Source organism: Chanodichthys erythropterus, chromosome 3, assembly GCF_024489055.1.
Source record: "Chanodichthys erythropterus isolate Z2021 chromosome 3, ASM2448905v1, whole genome shotgun sequence".
NCBI classification, from domain to species: domain Eukaryota; kingdom Metazoa; phylum Chordata; class Actinopteri; order Cypriniformes; family Xenocyprididae; genus Chanodichthys; species Chanodichthys erythropterus.
Window position 1 is genome coordinate 69,314,993 of NC_090223.1, and position 22,123 is coordinate 69,337,115.

Sequence of the window (22,123 nt, forward strand, 5' to 3'; positions counted from 1 at the left end):
AATACCTGCATCATCCTCTTGAATTAACACTGCCGCTGCTCCCTCTTTACTGGCATCTACCTGAATCTTAAAAGTTTTCTCCAACTGAGGTGCCATAAGGACAGGTGTAACAGTTAACAACGATTTCACTGCCTCAAAGGCATTCTGACAAGACTCAGACCAAACAAACAAAGCTTTAGCTTTCAAAAGGTCCGTCAAAGGGGCAACGACCGTCGAAAAGTTCCTACAGAAACAGCGGTAGAAACCCACCAGGCCGAGAAAACGCATTAACTCCTTTTTAGTGACTGGAACAGGATATTCATCTATGGCTCTCACCTTCTCCCTCACTGGACGCACACGTCCTTGCCCCACTACCTTACCCAGATACGTGACTGTAGCTCCTGCAAACACGCACTTAGCGAGATTTAACGTAAGATTTGCTTGAGAAAGACGGACTAAAAGTAAACGTAACCGTTTAAGATGTTCTGACCATGTATCACTCACCACGATCGTATCATCCAGATAAACCGTCACGCCCTTTAGTCCCGCAATAACTCTATTCATCATTCTTTGAAACGTCGCCGGTGCGTTTCGAAGACCGAAGCTCATAACCCGGTAAGAAAATAATCCGTTAGGTGTTATAAATGATGAAACCTCACGCACACGCTCTGTCAACGGAATCTGCCAATAGCCTTTCAATAAATCTAATTTGGTCACAAATTTTGCTGCACCGACCTGATCAACACAGTCCTCCATTCTCGGCAGAGGAAAAGAGTCTGGCCTTGTAACAGAATTCAGTTTCCTATAATCTGTACAAAAACGGAACGTACCATCCGATTTTTTTTACCAACAAACACGGCGAGGACCAGCTGGAAAATGAAGGCTCGGCTAATCCGTTATCCAACAAATACTGAACTTCCTTTTCTAAAAACTCTCGTTTATTCAGTGGAACCCTGTAAAAACGCTGACGGACAGGAGCAGCCTCGCCCACCTCAATATCATGCTCTACCTGTGTCGTTTGGGTTGGAACATCCAAAAACAGCTCCGGGAACTCAGAAAGCAAACTAATCAATTCCTGACTTTGCGTCACGTCTAAATGTTTAAGATTAGAAGAATTCTAATTCTAATTCAGAATTCTTCAAACGCCCCAGTAATACGCAGTCATCAGGAGATTCTAATTCGTCCACAGACATACTCATGTCCTGTGAAATACCTGACCGAGGGGAGCTATCCACTAGCACCACAGGCGCCCCTAGCACGGAGACCGGTCAGTTTCGTTGATAATATGGCTTAAGGAGATTTACATGACAGACTTGGGATTTCTTTCTTCGGTCTGGCGTCAGAATCGTGTAATTATCCATGGCCCCGCAATGTATTATCTCATACGGCCCAGTATATCTGGCTTGAAACGGGGAATCTACTACAGGCAGAAGCGCAACAACCTGATCTCCAACACTAAACTTCCTATGTTCAGTGTTACGGTCAAACAAATTTTTTTAATTTCCCCTGAGTTTTATTTGAACATTTCCCAGCTAACTCCCCAGCTAATGAAAGCTGACGACGAAAACCCAGCACGTACTCTGAAAATTTTTTTGGTGGTTCTGAATCAACCCATTGATCACGCAAGACAGCTAACAACCCTCGGACTTTGTGTGCAAAGACCAGCTTGTTTGGGCTAAACCCAATGCTCTGATGCGTAACCTCCCTGGCTGCTAACATCAGCCACGGAAGACCCTCTTCCCAGTCCCGCTGCATTTCCAGGCAGTAAGCTCTCAATAGTGATTTTAACGTAGAATGAAAACGTTCGAGTGCCCCTTGACTCTGGGCGTGATACGCTGTTGACAAATTATGTCTAACACCCAGCTCGAAAAGCACCTCCGCAAACAATTTCGAAGTAAAACTACTTCCTTGGTCCGATTGAATGATTTTCGGTAACCCAAAAATAGACACAAACTGAGTAAGTGCTTTCACAATAGATTTTGTATTAATCGAGCGCAATGGGTACGCAGCTGGATAACGCGTAACTTGACACATCACGGTCAACAGGTACTCACTTCCAGCCTTTGAACGAGGAAGATGACCGACGCAATCAATAATGAGATATTCAAATGGTTGACATACAGACGGAATTGGACGCAAAGGAGCTGGTTTTAATGACTGATTCGGTTTGCCGGTAAGCTGGCACGTATGACAGGTCTTAATAAAACTTGAAACGTCTTTTTTAATACGAGGCCAGTAGAACTAACGAAGAATTCTGTCATATGTCTTCTGAACACCGGCATGACTGGCGAGCTGATCATGAGCCATCTTTAACACTAACGAACGAAACTTTACTGGTATCACGACCTGAATGACAGAATCTCCCATACCATCCACAGCATGCGGGGACCACTTTCTCAGTAACACATTCTGTTCGATAAAATAGCCTTGTGCTCTGTCACGAATTTCAGTGCTATCAATAACCTGTTCAAATTGTGGTTTTAATGTTTCATCATTCTGCTGTTCAGTAGACAACTCTTCCCGAGAAACCACTATGGGATAATCACTCAAAATGAAACACGATTCAGGGTCACTGATTTTCTCTTCAGCCCTAGGTTGAGCACCAGAACGAGTCACTGCACACGCGACGAACACTTTCGGAAACTGTCGCGCACTGTCATCCAGACCATCAGTACAGGACGGTGCATCAGTCACAACCAGAGAGGGCGATTCATTAACCCAAACACGTCCGCCGGCCAAGTTATTTCCAAGGATCAGTGAAACGCCATCAACAGGTAGAATAGGGTGTATACCAAGATCCACCACTCCATGCACTAATTCACAGGTCAAATCAACTTTATGCAGGGGTACGGATAATGTATTAAGCCCAATGCCACGAATCAAAAGCGAGCTACCAGTGTGCGATTCAGTTGAGAAGGGCAACACCGACTCCAAAATAAACGACTCCGATGACCCCGTGTCCCGGAGTATTTTCACTGCCACTTTCTAAACACTACCTGGAAGCGACACAAAACCATTAGAAATGAATGGTTCAAATAACTGCTGATGATCCTCTACATCCTCGGGTGCTAACAGCGATATTCCTTTTAAAGTACCCTCCTGATTCAATACAGGAACAGAAGTAGCCAGGAGAGCAGGTTTCGCGGAATGAGCGTGTCTAACAAATTTTGATTTAAGCACTGGACAATTTGACTTCCAATGTCCTTTACCCAAACAGTAGTTACAGTTATCATAGTCACTTGTTGTTTTTTTCACAAAACGCCTGGCTGGACCCATAGGGACAATGGAAGAATTTCCCTGTGTATGAACCTGACGATCACTGTATTTATCAGCACAGGGTTTATGAATAAGCTCCCAGTCATCTACCAGCAGTGCAGCTTCTGAAGCAGTTTTAACCTGACGCTCCGCAACATAAGTGGCTATCATCTCGGGAAGTGTATTTTTGTATTGTTCAAATAAAACTAACTCTCTCAGCTTATCCATTGTTGTACTATCTGCTGCTACACACCAACGATCAAACTGCACAGTCAAATCTCTCACGAACTCAACATTTGTTTCATTCACCTTTCGTTGTAACGTACGGAACCTTTGCCGATAGCACTCTGGAAGACGCTCATTAATTTTTAACACTGCCGCTTTAATGGCTTCATAATTCTGGCTGTCAGCATCAGATAGCGTAGAATAGGCTTGTTGCGCTTTCCCGGTAAAACGCACTGAAGCAGCATAGCGCGTTCAACATCACTCCAATCATACGCTACTGCGACTCGCTCAAATAGGAGAACACCTGCGTCCACCGGCTTACCCTCTTCATGTAACTCTAATCGATGCCTTTCAATCTCTAAACGCTGTTGCTCTAATTCTTGCCGGCTTTTCTCCAACTGCAACTCCATTTGGACCTTCTCACATTCCAAGCGACGTTTCTCACACTCAGTATCACGTTGTATGAGCAACAACTCTTTCTGTTGCTCAAATGAAAGAGAACTTAAAACAGACAACGGAAGGGTAGTTGAAATAGGCGTACTTACAGCAGACAATGCAGCTGAATAAGGCAATTTAGATCCTCTCAAGATTTTAAGATCACCCAGCGCAGTTTCAAGGACTAGCTTAATTCCATCTTTTGACCTTTTTTGATTATACGTCAACTCGATTTCATAATGCGCAGCTAATTCCAACAATTGCTCTTTGGTCATTTCCTTTAACAATTCTTCAGACGGAGACTGAAAAAATGTTTCAATAACATCGGTCGCCATAATTACCACTAATCACGCTTACGAAACACGCTTAACAAATATTACACCCACAACAAAATAAAGAATTTTTTTTTTTTTTTTTTTTAAATAACAATCAAGGTTTATTTAAAGAAACTAAACCATCCATTTAACTAAACAAACCCTAGTCTTCAGTTGGCCCAAGACCGGGTACCTATGCACTAAATCCCGCAAGTTTGGAAAGAAGACCAATTACCAAGTCACCCTCCAAACCTCGGATGCGCCCCCGAGACAACTGCTCTAAGCCCCAAGCCAACCAAAAATAACAAACTAAAATAAAAAAAAAAATATGTGCACAAAGACACGCACTAAACCTACCCGGAAGGTTTGTTCTTTAAATAACCTACACCCAACATCTCATGTGTCACGATCACCGTCAGTTCCTGTCACTTCCTGGACTACATTCCCCATAATCCTCTCTGCCAATCACCTGCACTCACTCCACCAATCACTACACTAATCACCACACCCAGCTGCCATGCATTACCTGGACTATAAAAGGGACTCAGACAGAGATCCATTTGCAAGCTTTATTACAAAAGTAAGCGTGGTCGTACAGGCAGGGTCTAAGCAGGGGCAAACAGGAACAGCAAGGGCTAGGCAGAATCGTTGTCAGGGTACAGGCAGTAGATCGAGGCAGGCAGATATCATTCACAGTCCAGGAAACAATAAACAGTCCAGAGGTATGTAGCAAAGAATCATAAACGGGTAACCAGACAGGATCAAGAACAGATAGGCAGACAGGATACAGGGAAACGCTCAGTAATGTTACACAAGTGAAAACAAGACTTCGCGATCAGGTGATGAGTGTGTGAGTCTTTTATAGTCCAGGTAATGCATGGCAGCTGGGTGTGGTGATTAGTGTAGTGACTGGTGGAGTGAGTGCAGGTGATTGGCAGAGAGGATTATGGGGAATGTAGTCCAGGAAGTGACAGGAACTGACAGTGATCGTGACACATATAGTCTGCAAATATAAAACACACCCCTCACTCTTTTTGTTAAATGTCAGTTTTAATGGCCAACAATAGCCAAATACCCATTATAAAAGTACAAGCAATAGGTATAAGAAGCTACAATAAAAAATAAAGCAAACAATTCAGTCAAACATACAAAACCAGCACTCTAGTAGGCTACAACAGTAAACTATAATGCCTAACTATATGAAGTTATGAGATTAAACTTTTAGTTCAACAAATTATACATTTATGAGACCAAAGATCACCCTTTAGATTTACAAAAGATGAATTATATTATCTTTAACCACTACAGAGTCATGAGAGCCAGCGTCAACCAAACCAACCAGCGTCAGAGCCAAACGTCAGAAGGATTAGCTGAGGTTAGGCTGTTCTCTGTGGGGTACATGAGCGCTGAGCGCCCGGTGATTGCCTGGATCTCACAACTCCAAATAGGTGCTTCTTTTTATCAGTAAACAACAAATTTGAGCTTTAAACCAGTACATTCCTACATGCCTGAACACTCTTAATTTTACATATCATGACATAATAACAGTAATATGTTTAAATTACACAGGTTTTCTACTATACTAATGACGCTTACTGGTTAGTGCGTGATGCATTCTGGGATACCTGGCTGTCTCAAGTCCTCACAAGTCACCTCTCGATGCATCCTCTCATGTGTTTTCAGTGATCCTGACTGACTGAATCTCTTGTCACACTGTGAACACTTGTAAGGTTTTTCTCCAGTGTGGATCCTCTCATGTGCTTTCAGAGTTGATAACTGACTAAATCTCTTGTCACAGTGTGAACAATTGTAAGGTTTTTCTCCAGTGTGAATTCTCTGGTGCACTTTTAAATGGTTTGCTGTAGTAAAAGTTTTCTCACACTCAAAGCACATGTACTCTCTCACACCAGTATGAATTTTCTCATGTTCTTGTAAATTATACAGCTGTGAAAAACTCTTTCCACACACAGAACATGAATGTGTCTTCTCCTTTGTATGAACTGTCAGGTGTCTCTTCAGGTTTGATGACTTTAGAAATGTTTTGTCACACTGATCACATGTGAACGGTCTCGCTCTGGTGTGGATCCTCATGTGTGCTTTAAGACTTGATGATCGTGTGAAACTCTTCCCACACTGACTGCATGTGTGTGGCTTCTCTCCGGTGTGGATCGTCATGTGTTCTTTAAGGTTTGATGATAGTGTGTAGCTCTTCCCACACTGATCACATGTGAACGGTCTCTCTCCGGTGTGGATCCTCATGTGTGCTTTAAGGCTTGAAGATTGACTGTAGCTCTTCCCACATTGATCACATGTGAACGGCTTCTCTCCTGTATGAACTCTCATGTGAACCTCAAGATGTTGTGTCTTTGAGAAACTCTTTCCACACTGAGTGCAGGTGAAAGATTTCTTGGCTCTTTTCTTTAGAAATGTCTTTAGTTCTTCACTCTCATTGCTTTCTTCCATCAGGTCTGAAATAAGAGGAAAACATTTCATTTAAATTTTCAGTACATCAAAATAAGTTAAAGAGAGAAATATGAAGTGAAAGGTCATAAAATTGAGTCTTGCTGTGATAGACAACTGCTTTAAAATATTCAGATCATTTTGATGCAGAGTCCAGAATTAATCAAGTATTGACATTTTATACAAATTGATTTTATTTTTCATTTTATTCATTTTTTTTCATTTTATTTTTAAGTAAAAAAGTATCATGCCAATTACACAATTAGACATTTAGAAGACAATAAATACCAGAGTATATCAGGTATATCAGAGCTTGAGTTGAAGCTGCTTCATCGAGCCCCTCCTCAGTGGACAGCAAGCCAAATTAGCTAACTTAATATAATATAAAGCTTATATGGGCAAACAAACTTGTTAAATGTATAACTGACTGTGGGACACACTGCAATGGCTGATCTGCTGTCTTCATTTAATTACCCAGGCCAAAATTGACTTTTGGGGTCTTTTTAATTTTAAAGTTTTTGGTAACATATGATTAGATTTTATCATACATTAAAATTGTAGATTTTTAATTATAGACTATTTATGTTGGTGAGACTATACAAACTATATAAAGATGCCAAAATATGCTTGAAGACAAATATTACAATGCTATAAGGAGAACACAAATTATAAAAAGGAAATCAGAGTGAAAGGAAGAATGAGGGAGGGGTGGATCAAGTTTGGTCAAGGCGTGTCCTGTGCTCTTTCTCTGAGATCTTCTCTCCAGGGGTGTTTTATTGTTTTATTGCAGGGTGTTTTATCTTAGCCTTTGCTTTAGCAGGAAAATCAAGCCCTACACGTTTTTTATTTATTTAAAACATTAGAGCATATTCCTGTAGTATTTAATTTATTTGCCTAAAACTGTGTAATTATTAAGGGCCGTTCACACTAGACTTTTCCTTCGACTGACTTCCATTCATTCACATGTGAATGTGAGACACCAGAAACACAAGATCAAGTGAATTTTGCGGAGTAGAGAAGATGTAGAAGATTGCATATTTTCAAATTTTGGAGTGATTTTTATTATTTATGTTCTTAAAAATATATCACATCATATCTTTATGGTTGTCATGTCTGTAGAAAGTTCACATGCTCAAAGTCTAGACTGACTGCATCTTTAAATGTGTTATTATCAGTGTCCTACATGATTCACTCAACCCTGTTACTTCTGACATGATTTTCCTCCTTTTAAAACCAGAAGATTTCTTAAAACTGTGACACCCAGGAAGTGACATCATCTGGACTCAAGAAAATGGACAAGAAAATAATCTCAATCCATTGTCTCAGTTTTTACACAAATGAATGACTGCATTCATCAACCCTGTTACCAAAGTTACTGTAAGAAGAGATTTTGCTCAAGTTACACTCACAACCCTGTCAGCCATTCTGGAAAGTTCATTTACTTCATACATTTTGGTGTTTACAGTTTATTCTTAAAAATAACAGTGTTGAAAACTGTAAATTCTAGTAACACTCCTGGAAATTGTGAACCAGATATAAAACAAATGTAAAATATTTAGTTTGATCTGATGAATGTTGTTCATCATGAACAGGTGAAGAATAAACACCAACCTCTTTGTTCTTCAGTATCTTCAGTGTGTTTCATTCTGCAGGGTTCTGGATCACTCATGTTATTTCCAGTTTTCAGCTCTTCCTGAAGCTTCAGTGCTCCTCTGATGGGAATATTCCAGCATTTAAGCATGAACTGGGAGGAGCGTCACTGATAATGTGACTGCTATGGGAGGAGCTTCATTAATTCATTGCAGTGGGCGGGGCTTTGTTAACTGAACAGCAGATTGGCTGGAGGAGCTGATCTGCCCAAATCAAAAATAAATCAGTTACTGTGTTTGTTTTTATAGGGTTAAAGTCCAACTTCTTGCTGACAAATGGGTGAAATCTAGTGGGTTGAAGGAAAGTGGCAAAGTCTACATATTTAAAATGACAAAGAGTATTTTAATTGTCAGCTGATTCTCATTCTAAATATGCCTGAAATATGCTGGTTTCCCTTTGGTGCTATATTAAGCCTTTTTGTATTTCACCCATAAACTAAATGCATTCAGAATTTATATTGGTCTGTCGTAAAGCATCTTATGCTAATTCAGAACTTTATTCTGTTTCTTCTTTAAAGTAATGACAGATATCTAGAAAAGTAGTAAAAAACTGTAGGAAAAACAGTTAAAAGCACAAAGACAAAAATAATTGACACTTAAAGCTCATTTCATTGCTGTCAACAGACTGAGGGGATTTGTGGACCTCAAATATGAACAATTTACAGCAGATCTGAAGACATCAGCATAATAAATGAGGTGAAAACAGGAACTATTGACATGAAATAAAGAGTGTTTTCAGCAGTTTCTCTGTTAATATTGATGATCCTCAGACTATCAACACTCATTCAACAAGACATTCACATCATCTCACTTTATTCTGAGTGTTTGCTGTTAGAAACTGATTATTTGAGTCACAATGTGTGAGAAAATCCTATAAACTGCTTTAATTAAAGACAATACTGTTATTTCTCACAATGTGACACCAATAATACAAAAACAAACAATAATGGCACTCATCTTCAACAACCACTGCTGCTTAATTCCTATGAATTAACTATAACTATGAAACTTGTTTTGATTTTTATGATAAGATTAATTGTAATAAAGTAATTAGAGATTTAACATGTAACAGTTTTATGTGCAGAAACTGAAAACTCTCCCTGTCTCAGACTCACAAATCCTGCTGGAAAGATCTCGCTTAGAGAAAAACTCTGAGATTTTACATTTCTACTTTAACTATTGCAGTTTTTGTAAATCTTTAATTCACTGTCCATAACATCATTATTTTTATGGTCATTTATCTAAAATGTTTTGCTTTTAATTTAGTTTGATGTTGTTATTAAACAGTGTTTCGTTTTGTTTCCGAATGAATCTGCGTTTTGAGCGAATCAATCGGGTGAATCAATGATTTAGTGGTGCACTCATAAAGAGAGCATTTACTTAATTCCTGAAGTAATTCCATTCAGCCGCTTGAACAAATCAAATGAATGAAAGACTCAATAACTCACTCATTAAGACATTTACTGCCAACTACTGGAAGTTTTAGATTCTTTTTTAGAGTATAACTTCAATAAATAAATCGTATTTCCATATTAATAATTATCATTTACTCACCCTCATGTTGAATCAAATACAATGTTTGAAGCTACTTTTTGTAATGTCTCTTAGATGATCTTTTGGGGATAATTCCTGAGCTAAATTTGACATGTGATTAAATTGCGATTAATTAGTCACCACATTGTGTAATTAATAAGATTAATTTATCTAAAACAAAATGTTTAGTTTTTATTTGGTAAAATGTTTAACAGCAGTGGTTGATGAAGATGAGTGCCATTAGTGTTTGTTTTTGTATTATTGGTGTCATATTGTGTGAAATATCAGTATTGTCTTTCATTAAAGCAGATTATAGGATTTTCTCATACATTGTGACTCCAATAACCAGTTTCTAACAGCAAACACTCAGAATAAAGTGAGATGATCTGCTAATGATCTAAATGTCTTGTTGAATGAGTGTTGATAGTCTGAGGATCATCAATATGAACAGAGAAACTGCTGAAAACACTCTTTATTTCATGTCAATAGTTCCTGTTTTCACCTCATTTATTATGCTGATGTCTTCAGATCTGCTGTAAATTGACACTTAAAGCTCATTTCATTGCTGTCAACAGACTGAGGGGATTTGTGGACCTCAAATATGAACAATTATTTTTGTCTTTGTGCTTTTAACTGTTTTTTTACAGTTCTTTACTACTTTTCTAATATCTGTCAAAATATTAATGGAGAAACAGAACAAAGTTCTGAATTAGCATCAGATGCTTTACGATAGACCGATATATAAATTCTGAATGCAGTTAGTTTATGGGTGAAATACAAAAAGGGGTTAATATATCAAAAAAGAAAATAAAGCATATTTCAGGCATATTTAGAAGGAGAATCAGTTGATGACATTCAAACACTGTATTGAAGGATCACAGTGAAGCCTAAAATACTCTTTAATTGTCATTTTAAATCTTTATACTTTGCCCCTTTCCTTCAAACCACTAGATTTCACCTATTTGTCAGCAAGAATTATTTAATCATTTAAAATATAATGAAATTTAGTATATCTCTTATTTTTTATATATATTTTTATAAAGTACAGGTCAAAATAACTGATTCCTTTTTGCATTAAATATATCTGTTACACTAAATGATGATGGCACATTAAAACATTTTATTTTCACGAAAGTAATTTGAAACATTTAAACACACTTCATTTAGTGGGTTTTCAATGTAAAATCACTTTTGTCCATTTCATTTGATGCAGACACTACAGTTTGATCTCTGGTCTTTAACCCTATAAAAACAAACACAGTAACTGATTTATTTTTGATTTGGGCAGATCATCTCCTCCAATCAATCTGCAGTTCAGTCAACAAAGCCCCGCCCACTGCAATTAACTTAATGAAGCTCTTCCCACAGCAGTCGCATCATCAGTCAAGCTCCTCCCACAGCAGTTCATCAATAAATGCAGGAATATTCCCATCAGACGAGCACTGAAGCATCATGAAGAGCTGAAAACTTCAAAGAACATGAGTGATCCAGAACCCTGCAGAATGAAACACACTGAAGATACTGAAGAACAAAGAGGTTGGTGTTTATTCTTCATTCATTCATGATGCTGAACAACATTCATGTCAGAAAGATTCAAACACTTCTGCACATTTAGAGAAACAGTAAACCTATGATACATAATGTTAATTTTTAATACTTGGTTTGAGAAACCGTCATATTAATTGTCAACATCAACTAAATATTTATTTTACATGTATTTCATATCTGGTTCACAATTTACAAGAGTGTTTCCAGTATTTAGGCATTTTCAATACAGTTTTCAACATTGTTGTTGGTTTTTTTTAGGAATAAATTGTGAACACCAAAATGTATGAAGTAAATGAACTTTCCAGAATGGCTGACAGGGTTGTGAGTGTAACTACTGTGACTGGCCCTTAATATTTACAGTTTTTAGGAAAATAAATTAAATATCAACTTAAAAGTTGATGTCAAAATATGGCTGTTAATAACACATTGGATAATTTGGGCACAGTCCTCTCTTATAACAGATCGCTAATGTTGACATGCATTTCCTGTAAAACTGCTTAGAAACGTTACATATTGTGAAAAGTGCTATACAAATAAATGTGAATTGACTTTAAATGAAAATGGATTTTGTCATTGATCAAATATATTTAATATTTCTCACTACAGAAACATACTCTAATGTTTCAAATATAAAAATTGTCTAAGACTTAATTTTCCAACTACAACAAAAACTGAGATCAAACACCCTACAATAAAACAAACAAAAAAGCAATTTAAAATGCAAAAAAGAGGTTAAGTTCATTACAACAATGCTTTTTAAATTTCAGCCTATATGCAGCCGTTGAGTACTACAGCCTTTTTTTTATACCATCATATGTCACCAAAATTACCACAATTTTAGATTTTGGCTGCCTGAACTTGCTGGATTTTTTTTTTTACTTAAGTAAAGTAATATAACATAAAAAAATATATATCCTAAGTCAGGTATACATTTCTTATGTTTAGATTTATACCTTTGAGCAATTGATGTTATGTATTTCTTATTTTTAAATAGTCTTCTAAATGTCTAATTGTGTAATTGGCATGACACATTTTTACATGTCAAATAAAATGTTATACTTGATTCATTCTGTGCATCAGAATGATCTGAATATTTTATAGCAGTTGTCACAGCAAGTCTCAATTTTATAACCTTTCACTTCATATTTCTCTCTTTAAATTATTTTGATGTACTGAAAATTAAATGACTTTTTTTGTAATTTCAGAACTGATGGAAGTGAAGGAGGAGAGTGGAGAACTGAGTGAAGTGGAGGAGGAAGATCATGTCAAACCTGGAGAAAAACCTTTGAGTCGCTTAAAGACTAAAGAAATCTATCTAAGAAAAATAAATCTAAGAAATCTACAACCTGCACTCAGTGTGGAAAGTGTTTCTCAAGGAAACAATATCTTGAGGTTCACATGAGAGTTCATACAGGAGAGAAGCCGTTCACATGTGATCAGTGTGGAAAGAGTTTCACACAAAAAGGACTTCTTAAGAGTCACATGAAAGTTCACACTGGAGAGAAGCCACACACATGTAATCAGTGTGGGAAGAGCTGCACGCGATCATCAAACCTTAAAGAACACATGAGGATCCACACTGGAGAGAGGCCGTTCACATGTCATCAATGTGACAAAACATTTCGTGGGGAATCAGCCTTCAAGAGACACCTGAGAGTTCATACAAAGGAGAAGCCACATTCATGTTCTGTGTGTGGAAAGAGTTTTTCACTGCTGTATTATTTATATCAACATGAGAAAACACACACTGGTGTGAGAGAGTACATGTGCTTTGAGTGTGAGAAGACTTTTACTACAGTAAACCAATTAAAACTGCATCAGAGAATTCACACTGGAGAAAAACCATACAAGTGTTCACACTGTGTGGCAAGGGATTCAGTGATTCATTAAATCTGAAAACACATGAGAGGATCCACACTGGAGAAAAACCTTACAAATGTTCACACTGTGACAAGAGATTCAGTCTGTCATCAAATCTGAAACGGCATGAGAAGATCCACAGCAGAGAGAAGCGGCACACACACGTGTGATCAGTCTGGAAAGAGTTTCTCTTTTAAAAATCAGCTGAAGATACACATGAAGCAGAAAAGCTGTGTAATTCAAACATACTACAGTTATGTCATGTAGTTTAAAGAGTTTTTCAGGCAAGAATATACTGGTTTAAAGCTCAAATTTGAGGTTTATTTTTAAAAGTAGTGCCTATTTGGAGTTTGGGCGCTCAGTGCTCATCTACCCCGCCGAGAACAGCCTAACATCGGCTAATCCTTCTGACATTTGCCACTGGTTCTGATGTTTCTGTAGTGGTTAAACATGAGATATAATTAATCTTTTGTAATTCTAACAGGTGATCTCTGGTCTCATGAATCTATAATTTGAACTAAAAGTGAAATCTCATAACTTTATATAGTTTTATATATTAGAGTTTACTGTTGTGGCCTATTTGAGCACTGACTTTGTATGTTTGATGAATCATTTTATTGTAGCTGCTTGTACTTTCATAATGGCTATTATTGACCATTAAAACTGACATTTAACAAAAAGAGTCAGTGTTGTGCTTTATATTTGTAGTGTTACAAGCTCTCATAGTCTATGGTTGGGAGACAGTAAACAAGGTTAAATTAAATTAGAAAGAGAAACAAAACCAAAAAACATGGAGGGTTGCCTTCAGTCCTCTGCCCCAGAAATGTGAATGAGCCACTTATTTATATAATATTTATTTTAATTATGCAGGGAAAATGGAAGCAAACTGTCTTCAGGAGAGGGGCTAGCCAAAACAACAAACAAAAGAATTACTAACTGTTAGAATGAAAACTAAATGACCTATGCAGGTAAAAGAAATAAACAACATAGGCTTCCCTCCACTCCTTGGCTAACCAAAAACAGGCATAAACATTACAAAAGAAAAAGTGGCACCCCCTCCCTACAGCTTCCTTTAACATAAAATTTATTTAATGTAAGAAAATACAATACCTTTTAGTTACCAAAACAACGTTAGAAACAAAAAAAAGAAACCACTTCCTGGTAACGATAGGCCTCAGGGACAAGTTTGTACGCTAGTAACACTGCAGACTTGACCATGTCATAGTCAAGAGAGCTTTCTATAGGTAGAGATGAGCAAACTTCCTGGGCTTTTCCTGTAAGGCTACACTGGAGTAACAGAGCCCACAAATCTTTCGGCCAATTTAATTTATTAGCAACACATTTGAATGCAACAAAGTAAGAGTCGACTTCTGTTTCTCTGAATGGAGGCACAAGTCTTATATACTTACTGGCATCAAAACTATCACTAGAGGGTGCATGCGAAAAATCCTCAGTGTCTGTACAGAAATTAAGGGTGATGAGACTGACGTAGGTCTAGTACTGGGGTAGGCAAGTTCGGAGTAAATGCGTTAAATCAAACTCCAAAATAAATACCACTGCTACAAATACTTACAATACTTTCCTCCACACCTACAGTCGAAAACAGTCAAACAATCTTTAGAGAAAAGTACTTACCACCAGCAAATTAAATGGACGGACAAGCTCTCCCAGTCTAGGGTCAGGAGACAGTAACAGGGTTAAATTAATTTAGAAAGAGAAACAAAACCAAAGAATGTGCTTCTTACAGTCAGACTGATGGCTGGGCCCATAGTGATTATTTTTCTAAAGGCCCGCTTTTCCGGTTTGATAATGAGAGGCTCTTTTAGGCTTAAAAGAACCCTAAATTCCATCCTTTAATGTGGAAAATGAGAAATCTTCGGTCTTCGAGCCGCTGAAAAGTAAGCTGGGTCTATTTTATGTTTAAAAATGGCCAGAGGTCCAGTATGGCCGCTCGGGTGCCTCCTCCTTCTCGGAGCAAGTCGCAGAGACGGCAGGACTCGAAGAGGAAGAAGCAGGTTTTAAGGGAGGTGGTCAATCGCAGATGCCAGCACCATCTGTAATCTATTACCTTTCATTGTGAGGGTGACTTTACACCTGCCCTTGCCCCTTCTTCCTCCGCCTCTTGGGTTTTTGATTCGTTTAACATACTCTGGCACTTCTTAAACAGTCAGGCTAATGGCTGGGCCTTTGATGAATATTTTTCTAAGGGCCCGCCTTCTAGCTTGATAATAAAAGAATCTTTTTAGGCTTCAAAGAACCCTAGATTCCATCCTTCCTTGTGAAAGAAAAGGAAAAGAGGAGTCTTCGGTCTTCAAGCCGCAGGAAGGTAAGCTGGGTCTATATTTATGTTTCTAAATATGTTGACCTTGTGTTCCTGTATAGTTTTTCCTGAGTATGTAGTCGGAAAAGGTAAGGGGTTTTTGGGCAAACTAAAGTTTGAGTTAGTACTCGTCAGTTCAGTTAATATTTATGTCTAGTGTCGGCCTTAATCGGCTGCCTGACATTGTTTGCTTGTTGATCTTCACTTTATTAACTCATATTCAGTGGAATTCAGAGGTGAAGCCCAGGCATTGCTATGCTTCGTGTGGCCCTGTAGGCCTACAGCTTACCGGCCCAGGCTAGGACTGGGTTTAGGTGTTTATTATTATAAATCACCCTTTGTATTACTATCCCTTGGTATGTTGTATAGTTCCTAGTTCTGGCCTCCTCTCAGAGTATTGTGGCGGAATGTGTGCTCCTCTTGTTTTAAGAGTAAAAGGTGTTTTTACTGAGTGCATGGCCTGTTGGGTGGTGTGGTCATGATTGCCACTAGCCGATGCAACGTGTTTGTGAGTTGTAGGCCTTCTGGGCCTCCTGTGTAACATGTTGGCATTCGTTTGTGTACTCCTCTCACTTTGAGAGTAACGTGTTTTACTGAGTACATTGCTGAGTGGCTGGCCTCTCAGGGTGAGTTTTATAGTAAACTTTACTGTGGTTTGGTTTTCTAAATTTCCTTCCTTGAGCCTGGTTTATGTTTATACTTTAGCTCTAGTTGAGCTAAGTAGCTACCTCATAAGTAGGTTGGTTCTATTTTGCTCCTAGAACTTTAGTGGCCACTAGACTAATGCCACATGTTTACAAGTAATAGGCCCTCGGGGCCTCCTTTGAGAGCATGTTGGTGTATGTAATAGTGTACTCCTCTCGCTGAGAGAGTTTTAGAGGTGTTTTACTGAGTACACTGCTGGTTGGCCAGGGCCCCAGGTGACTTATTGAACCTCTCTGTAGTTCATTTGTTTGTCCTCCCTGGAGCTTGAAACACTGCCACGAGCTGACACAATGTATCTGTCTGAAGTTGTAGGCCATTTTTTGGGCCTCCTTTAGATTATGATGGCGTATGTTGTACTCCTCTTGCTTTAAAGAGTAAAAGGTGCTTTTACTGAGTACACTGCTCATTGGATTGTATTAGGTGGACTGTTATGTGGACACTTTACAGTCTTATCTGCTGTTGCTGTTGTGTGGTTGTTTCTTGCTCCCAGCAAGATTGGTGTTCAAGGTGAGTGGCCTTGACAGGCCGCCCTTGGATTTTTCCCACTCCCACTTCTGGGGTTGTGACTTAAGCAGAATAACACGTATGAGTTTCTATTCCACATAGAACTATTTTCATGTTGTAGGCCCCTCTCTGGCCTCCATGATTATGTGCCTACAGTATGGTCTATCTGTTCGGTTGAGCTTTGTACTCCCCTGCTAGGGTTGTCTTGTATAGTGCTTAGCTCCCTAAGCTGATTTTAGGTTGAAGGCTTCCATGAGGCCCTCCATTGAGGATCAGCACCAGGCTGGTTTGTGCTCCCCTGTAGCAGGTTTCTCAGTGCACAGCCTCCTCAGTGCAAATAATTAAGCGCTGAGTAGATCCTAGGATTGAGCAGATTACACTCCCCTCAATAAGAGGGTTCATAGCATTCAGCTGAGTTCTGCTCTCCAGGATGCCCATCTCTACACGTGGGTTTGAGTTGCTTACTGCCTTTTTGCAGTCGCTCTTACTTGCTGTCTTCTCTGAAGAATGCGTTGTTGAGATTCTGTATTCAGACAGGGTTGGCCAAGGCCAAGTTTGTCCCCCGTCAGACCAGGTTGGCCTCCCTGGTGGCATTGGAGTGACTACGTTCCCCCTTCTAGTGTTTCCTTTCGGTTCCAGGGCCACATTCCCTTAAAGGGAACTTCTTTCCTCTGAAGATTTGGTCCCAGAAGCCTTGGAGCAGCCTTGGTAGGCTTTCTACAGAAGGCCTCTTTGAGGTTTAGCTTGGGCTGTTGGCTGTAGGGAATGTTGTCACTGACAGCCTTTGTGTGACCCGAGGGTGAGTTGCTATCTGATGTTTCTTTCGAAACTGCTTGATGTCTAGCCATCTTATGGCATGTACTTTCCTTAAGCATGGCGGTGTGGGTATATCATTCCCCATAGCATTCTGAAATGCAGAGTTGAGTTCCCTTTCAAAAGGGAACATCTCAGGTTATGTATGTAACCATGGTTCCCTGAGAGCAGGGACTCTCAAGACTCTGCGTTGCCCAGACGATAAGATACTAACTGATTCTCTAGGCGCTCCTTATATACTTCTGGGTCACGCTATGATGATGTCATAGGCTGTCGCCGGCCAATAGAATTGGAGTGGTTTGATACTTGGCTTTCAGACATCGGTTCACGTGTGACATTCCCCATAGCGTTCTGTTCTCAGGGAACAATGGTTACATACGTAACCTGAGACGGTTTCCTACATTTTTTTAAATCTAATTTAAAGTCGAGGAGAATTTCCAAAAGCCTGGACCAAATATTACACAGCATTCAAAAATTTGCTAGACCTGGCACCAATATAAAGGACTATAGAGTGATGCAGGTATGACATCACTTTGTAGGCCAAAACCCGGAAGCAAGTTAGCATTTTAGGACTTCCGGTTCCATTGCCCTAAAGTCAATGGGTTTTTTTAATGGGTTTTTGCTAAATCTCCTGAAATAAGGTCTGTTGTTCAAAAAGCCTCTAAATATTTTCACGTTTTGATCTATGACATAAAACACACCAGTTATAACCTGCTTGTGATTTTTTTTAAAACTTTATTGTGTCTTAAAAAGTGGCAGGGACTTTTGACGTCATCATGACAAACAAGACATTTGGACAGCATTTCTCATGAAAAAGTGGATAAGTATTCATACACAGCACAGATCATAATCAACAAGTATGTTTTTAAATAAAATTGTTTTTTAATAAAGTTTAAGGAAGCTTGGTGGTGGTGACGTTGATCCGCGACCATGGTGTGCTGTAGTCCGTTTATAGCCTACTGTTAGCTTTTTATATCTGATGACTTTATTTAGGTTTCACAATGTATGTTGTGTTAACTTGTAAAGATTATCTTGATAGATAAAACATGTAAGTGTCATAACCCTACATAGGGTTTCGATTGAGGGAACCCTAACTTACCTTCAATGCCGCTAACTTACCTACAAAGTGACATTATACCTGCACCACTGCTCATGTTTGGAAGGTATTTTATCTTATATTAAAAAACAACAACATTCAAATGGCATTTTAGTATTATAAAGGGTTTACATTGTTTTGCTGATCATGTCTATTTTCAGGGCTCCTAGGAGTATTTAACAGTAGGTTTAAAGGATGAAAAAGAGTCTGAATCTTCGGGTAAAAAGGTAGTACAATTATATGTATTTTAACAAAAAAGCTCTGTTTCTGCTTCTGTAATAAAGTCAAAAATTAAATAGTTTCTAAACTTTTTAATTTAATTTTATGAATATACCTTTTAAAATATTAAAAGAACAGTATGTTTCTCGTGATAATGTTGATAAGTTACCATGAGGTTACCATGAGCTTTATTTATCAGGAAACTTCAGGGATCAAGAGTGGCTCAAAAGTGAGATATATCAGCTATGTAAAGTTATTCAGTTTATTTTTAATTTGAGTTTGCGTTTGGAAAGAGTGCCAGAATTATGGAAAACATCTTGTGTGGTACCTGTACCCAAGATTACTACCCCTAAAGAACTAAATCATTATAGGCCTGTTGCATTAACATCTCACCTAATGAAAACATTGGAGAGGTTGGTCCTCGACCATCTCCAACCCCTGGTGTGTTCTACTGTGGATCCATTACAGTTTGCCTATAAACAGGGTATTGGAGTTGATGACGCAGTGACTTTTCTCGTGCATCGAGCACTCTCTCATTTGGAGAAAGCCGGAAATACAGTCAGGATTATTTTTTTCAATTTTTCAAGTGCTTTTAATACTATTAAGCCTTCAGTACTCAAGAACAAGATAGAGAGAGCTGGAGTGTTTCCTAGTTTAGTTAACTGGACTACCGACTACCTCACAAATAGACCCCAGTATGTGAGGTTGCAGGACTGTGTGTCTGATGTTGTGAGATGTAGCACAGGGGTTCCACAAGAAACGGTCTTAGCTCCATTTTTATTTACTTTATATACATCTGATTTTCGGTTTAATTCGGCTAGTTGTCATCTTCAGAAATTTTCAGATGACACTGCAGTTGTTGGGTGTATAACTGATAATAATGAAGATGAATATAGAGAATTGATTATGAACTTTGTTGATTGGTGTAAGCTAAATTGTCTTGAGCTTAATGCAAGTAAAACCAAATAAATTATAATAGATTTCTGAAAGAACACGCAGTCTGTACTTCCTATAAAAATATTGGGGGCGTGGATATTGAAATTGTGAAATCCTACAAATATCTGGGAGTTTACTTAAATAATAAACTGGATTGGTGTGACCACATTAATTACTTGTACAAAAAGGGCCAGAGTCGTGTTCACTTGTTGAGACAGTTGAGATCTTTTGGGGTTTGTCAAATCCTGTTAAGGACTTTTTATGATACTGTAGTAGCTTCTATTATTTTTTATGCTGTGGTTTGTTGGGGTGGGGGGATTTCTGGGAGAGACAAAAACAGACTTGACAAACTGATTAGGAAGTCAGGCTCCGTTATAGGGTGCTCTTTGTCCTCGGTTGATGAAATTGAGCAAGCAAGGATGGTTAGTAAATTGTCTTCCATCATGAAGTGTATATCTCACCCCCTCCATGACACAGTGCAGGCTATGTGCAGTTCATTTAGTGACAGATTTATTTATCCACGTTGCTCTAGGGAGCGTTACAGAAGGTCTTTTCTCCCAACTGCTGTGAGATTATTTAATCAATTGTGATCATGACTTGAGTTTGATATGTCTGATATGGGTTTGTTAATAATGTATTTATTGTAGTATGTTGTGCTGCAGTGACAATTGAATTTCCCCTTTGGGGATTAATAAAGTAAATCAATCAATCATTCAATCAATCAAATAATACATTCAACTACATATATTCAAATAAGTAAATTAATAAACTGACTTGTGCATTATCTTGAGCCAGGCAAAAAGGTCCATGTGTGAATTCTCAAAGATTGAACCCTTCGTAATCTCCTGTGAAAAGATGAAATACAACGTTAAAAATCATGACATTTGATAAATGCACAAAAGTTAGATAAAGCTTACTTTCTTAATGATCTATACAGATAGTGTCACACAACATTTACTCACTTATGACAAATCGGAGCAATATTTCACTGTAGACCAGGTAACTGAGGTTTTAATGACAGATACAACAGTTCCAGCTCTCTGATTCCTAACACTGTTGTCTGACACACATTCATAAAATGTCTAATATATTTTTGGCTATAGACTTGCTGCTAAAATGATACCAGGTTTAGAGGAGAATTATGCTTTCTGATATGTTGCATACAAACATGGATTTACAGTAATTAAATTACTATAATGTAATGAAAATGATTTGGTTATTTAGACTGAGGGAATTTTCTGTTGCTTGTGCATTAGGTAAGGTCCATATAGCAATCCAGTTACACAGGCTCCATCCCAAAAGTGTTCAGTGGGGGTCCCACCAAATTTCACCCACAAGTCTTAAACCTATTCAACGAATCTGCTACTCAAACAATAATGTAATTAGGTTTTTTTGGCATTTGCACATTCCAGTTCAGAACCGCCACCAGGGGGGCAAACAGTTTAGTTTTATACCGACAATTGATATACTGTTTTCTTGGTTTAGTGCAGTCCAATCAAGTCCTTCCTTTTAAAAAACCCCCTCTAATATCATGTTTTTATCTGTAAAAATATTCCTCTCTCACGGTGATCTCTCTGTGGGTTTTGTGATTGTTGTCATTTATAATTAACATCTCAAACAAGCCTACTAATGAACTTATGTGACATCATTAATAGGAAGTGACATCATAGAAGTCTTCACCTTCTTTAATAATTATAACTAAATTATATTTTGAAGGTAGGCTTGTTTGAGATGCGCCTAACCTCGCCTGAAGTTCAGCCGAGAGTAGGCGGCTGCAGTGAGGAGAGGAGTGAAAAAAGTGCAGGACAGACGGACAGTTTTCTGTTCTCCTAGTGGATCATCTCGCGGTGATCACCGGTGATCGGTTCTGTATAGAATTTACTCATCTCAAACAAGCCCGTTGTGTTCGACTCAATAATAATAATAATAATAATAATAATAATAAACTTTATTTTCTATAGCGCCTTTAAAAGTGACATCTCAAAGCGCTTCACAAAAGGAAAAGTGTATAAAAACATACACCAAATAAAAACATACTATCAAAACAAATATGTCAATATCAATCAATATCAGTATAATCAAGTAAAAGCTACCCTAAAGAAATGAGCTTTAAGGGAGGATTTAAAAACACCAAGGGATTTTGCTTGCCTAATCCAAGCAGGCAAGGAATTCCAAAGTCTTGGAGCGACTGAAGAAAATGCCCTATCACCCATAGATTTTAGACGGGTATGAGGGACGATTAAAAGGCCAGTTTCTGAAGAACGGAGGGCAC

At 38.4% G+C, this 22,123-nt stretch overlaps 2 protein-coding genes across 2 annotated transcripts in view; one reads left to right on the plus strand and one right to left on the minus strand.

Moving 5' to 3' along the window:
- The window catches only part of LOC137006233 (zinc finger protein 135-like), a 160,718-nt gene extending 152,341 nt beyond the window's left edge, over positions 1-8,377 (minus strand). Inside the window, exons 1-2 of the mRNA XM_067366859.1 lie at positions 8,280-8,377; positions 5,855-6,676 (exon numbers count right to left, since the gene is read on the minus strand). Of these exons, the coding sequence (XP_067222960.1) occupies positions 5,855-6,676; positions 8,280-8,337 (880 nt within the window). The 5' untranslated portion in view covers positions 8,338-8,377. The remainder of the gene's footprint in view (positions 1-5,854; positions 6,677-8,279) is intronic.
- A 4,419-nt stretch (positions 8,378-12,796) lies between these two features.
- Positions 12,797-13,428, plus strand: LOC137005434 (gastrula zinc finger protein XlCGF57.1-like). The gene is made up of 2 exons (XM_067366341.1): positions 12,797-13,113; positions 13,197-13,428. Exons 1-2 carry the CDS (start codon positions 12,797-12,799, stop codon positions 13,426-13,428), a joined length of 549 nt encoding a protein of 182 aa, XP_067222442.1.
- Positions 13,429-22,123: the final 8,695 nt, after the last annotated feature.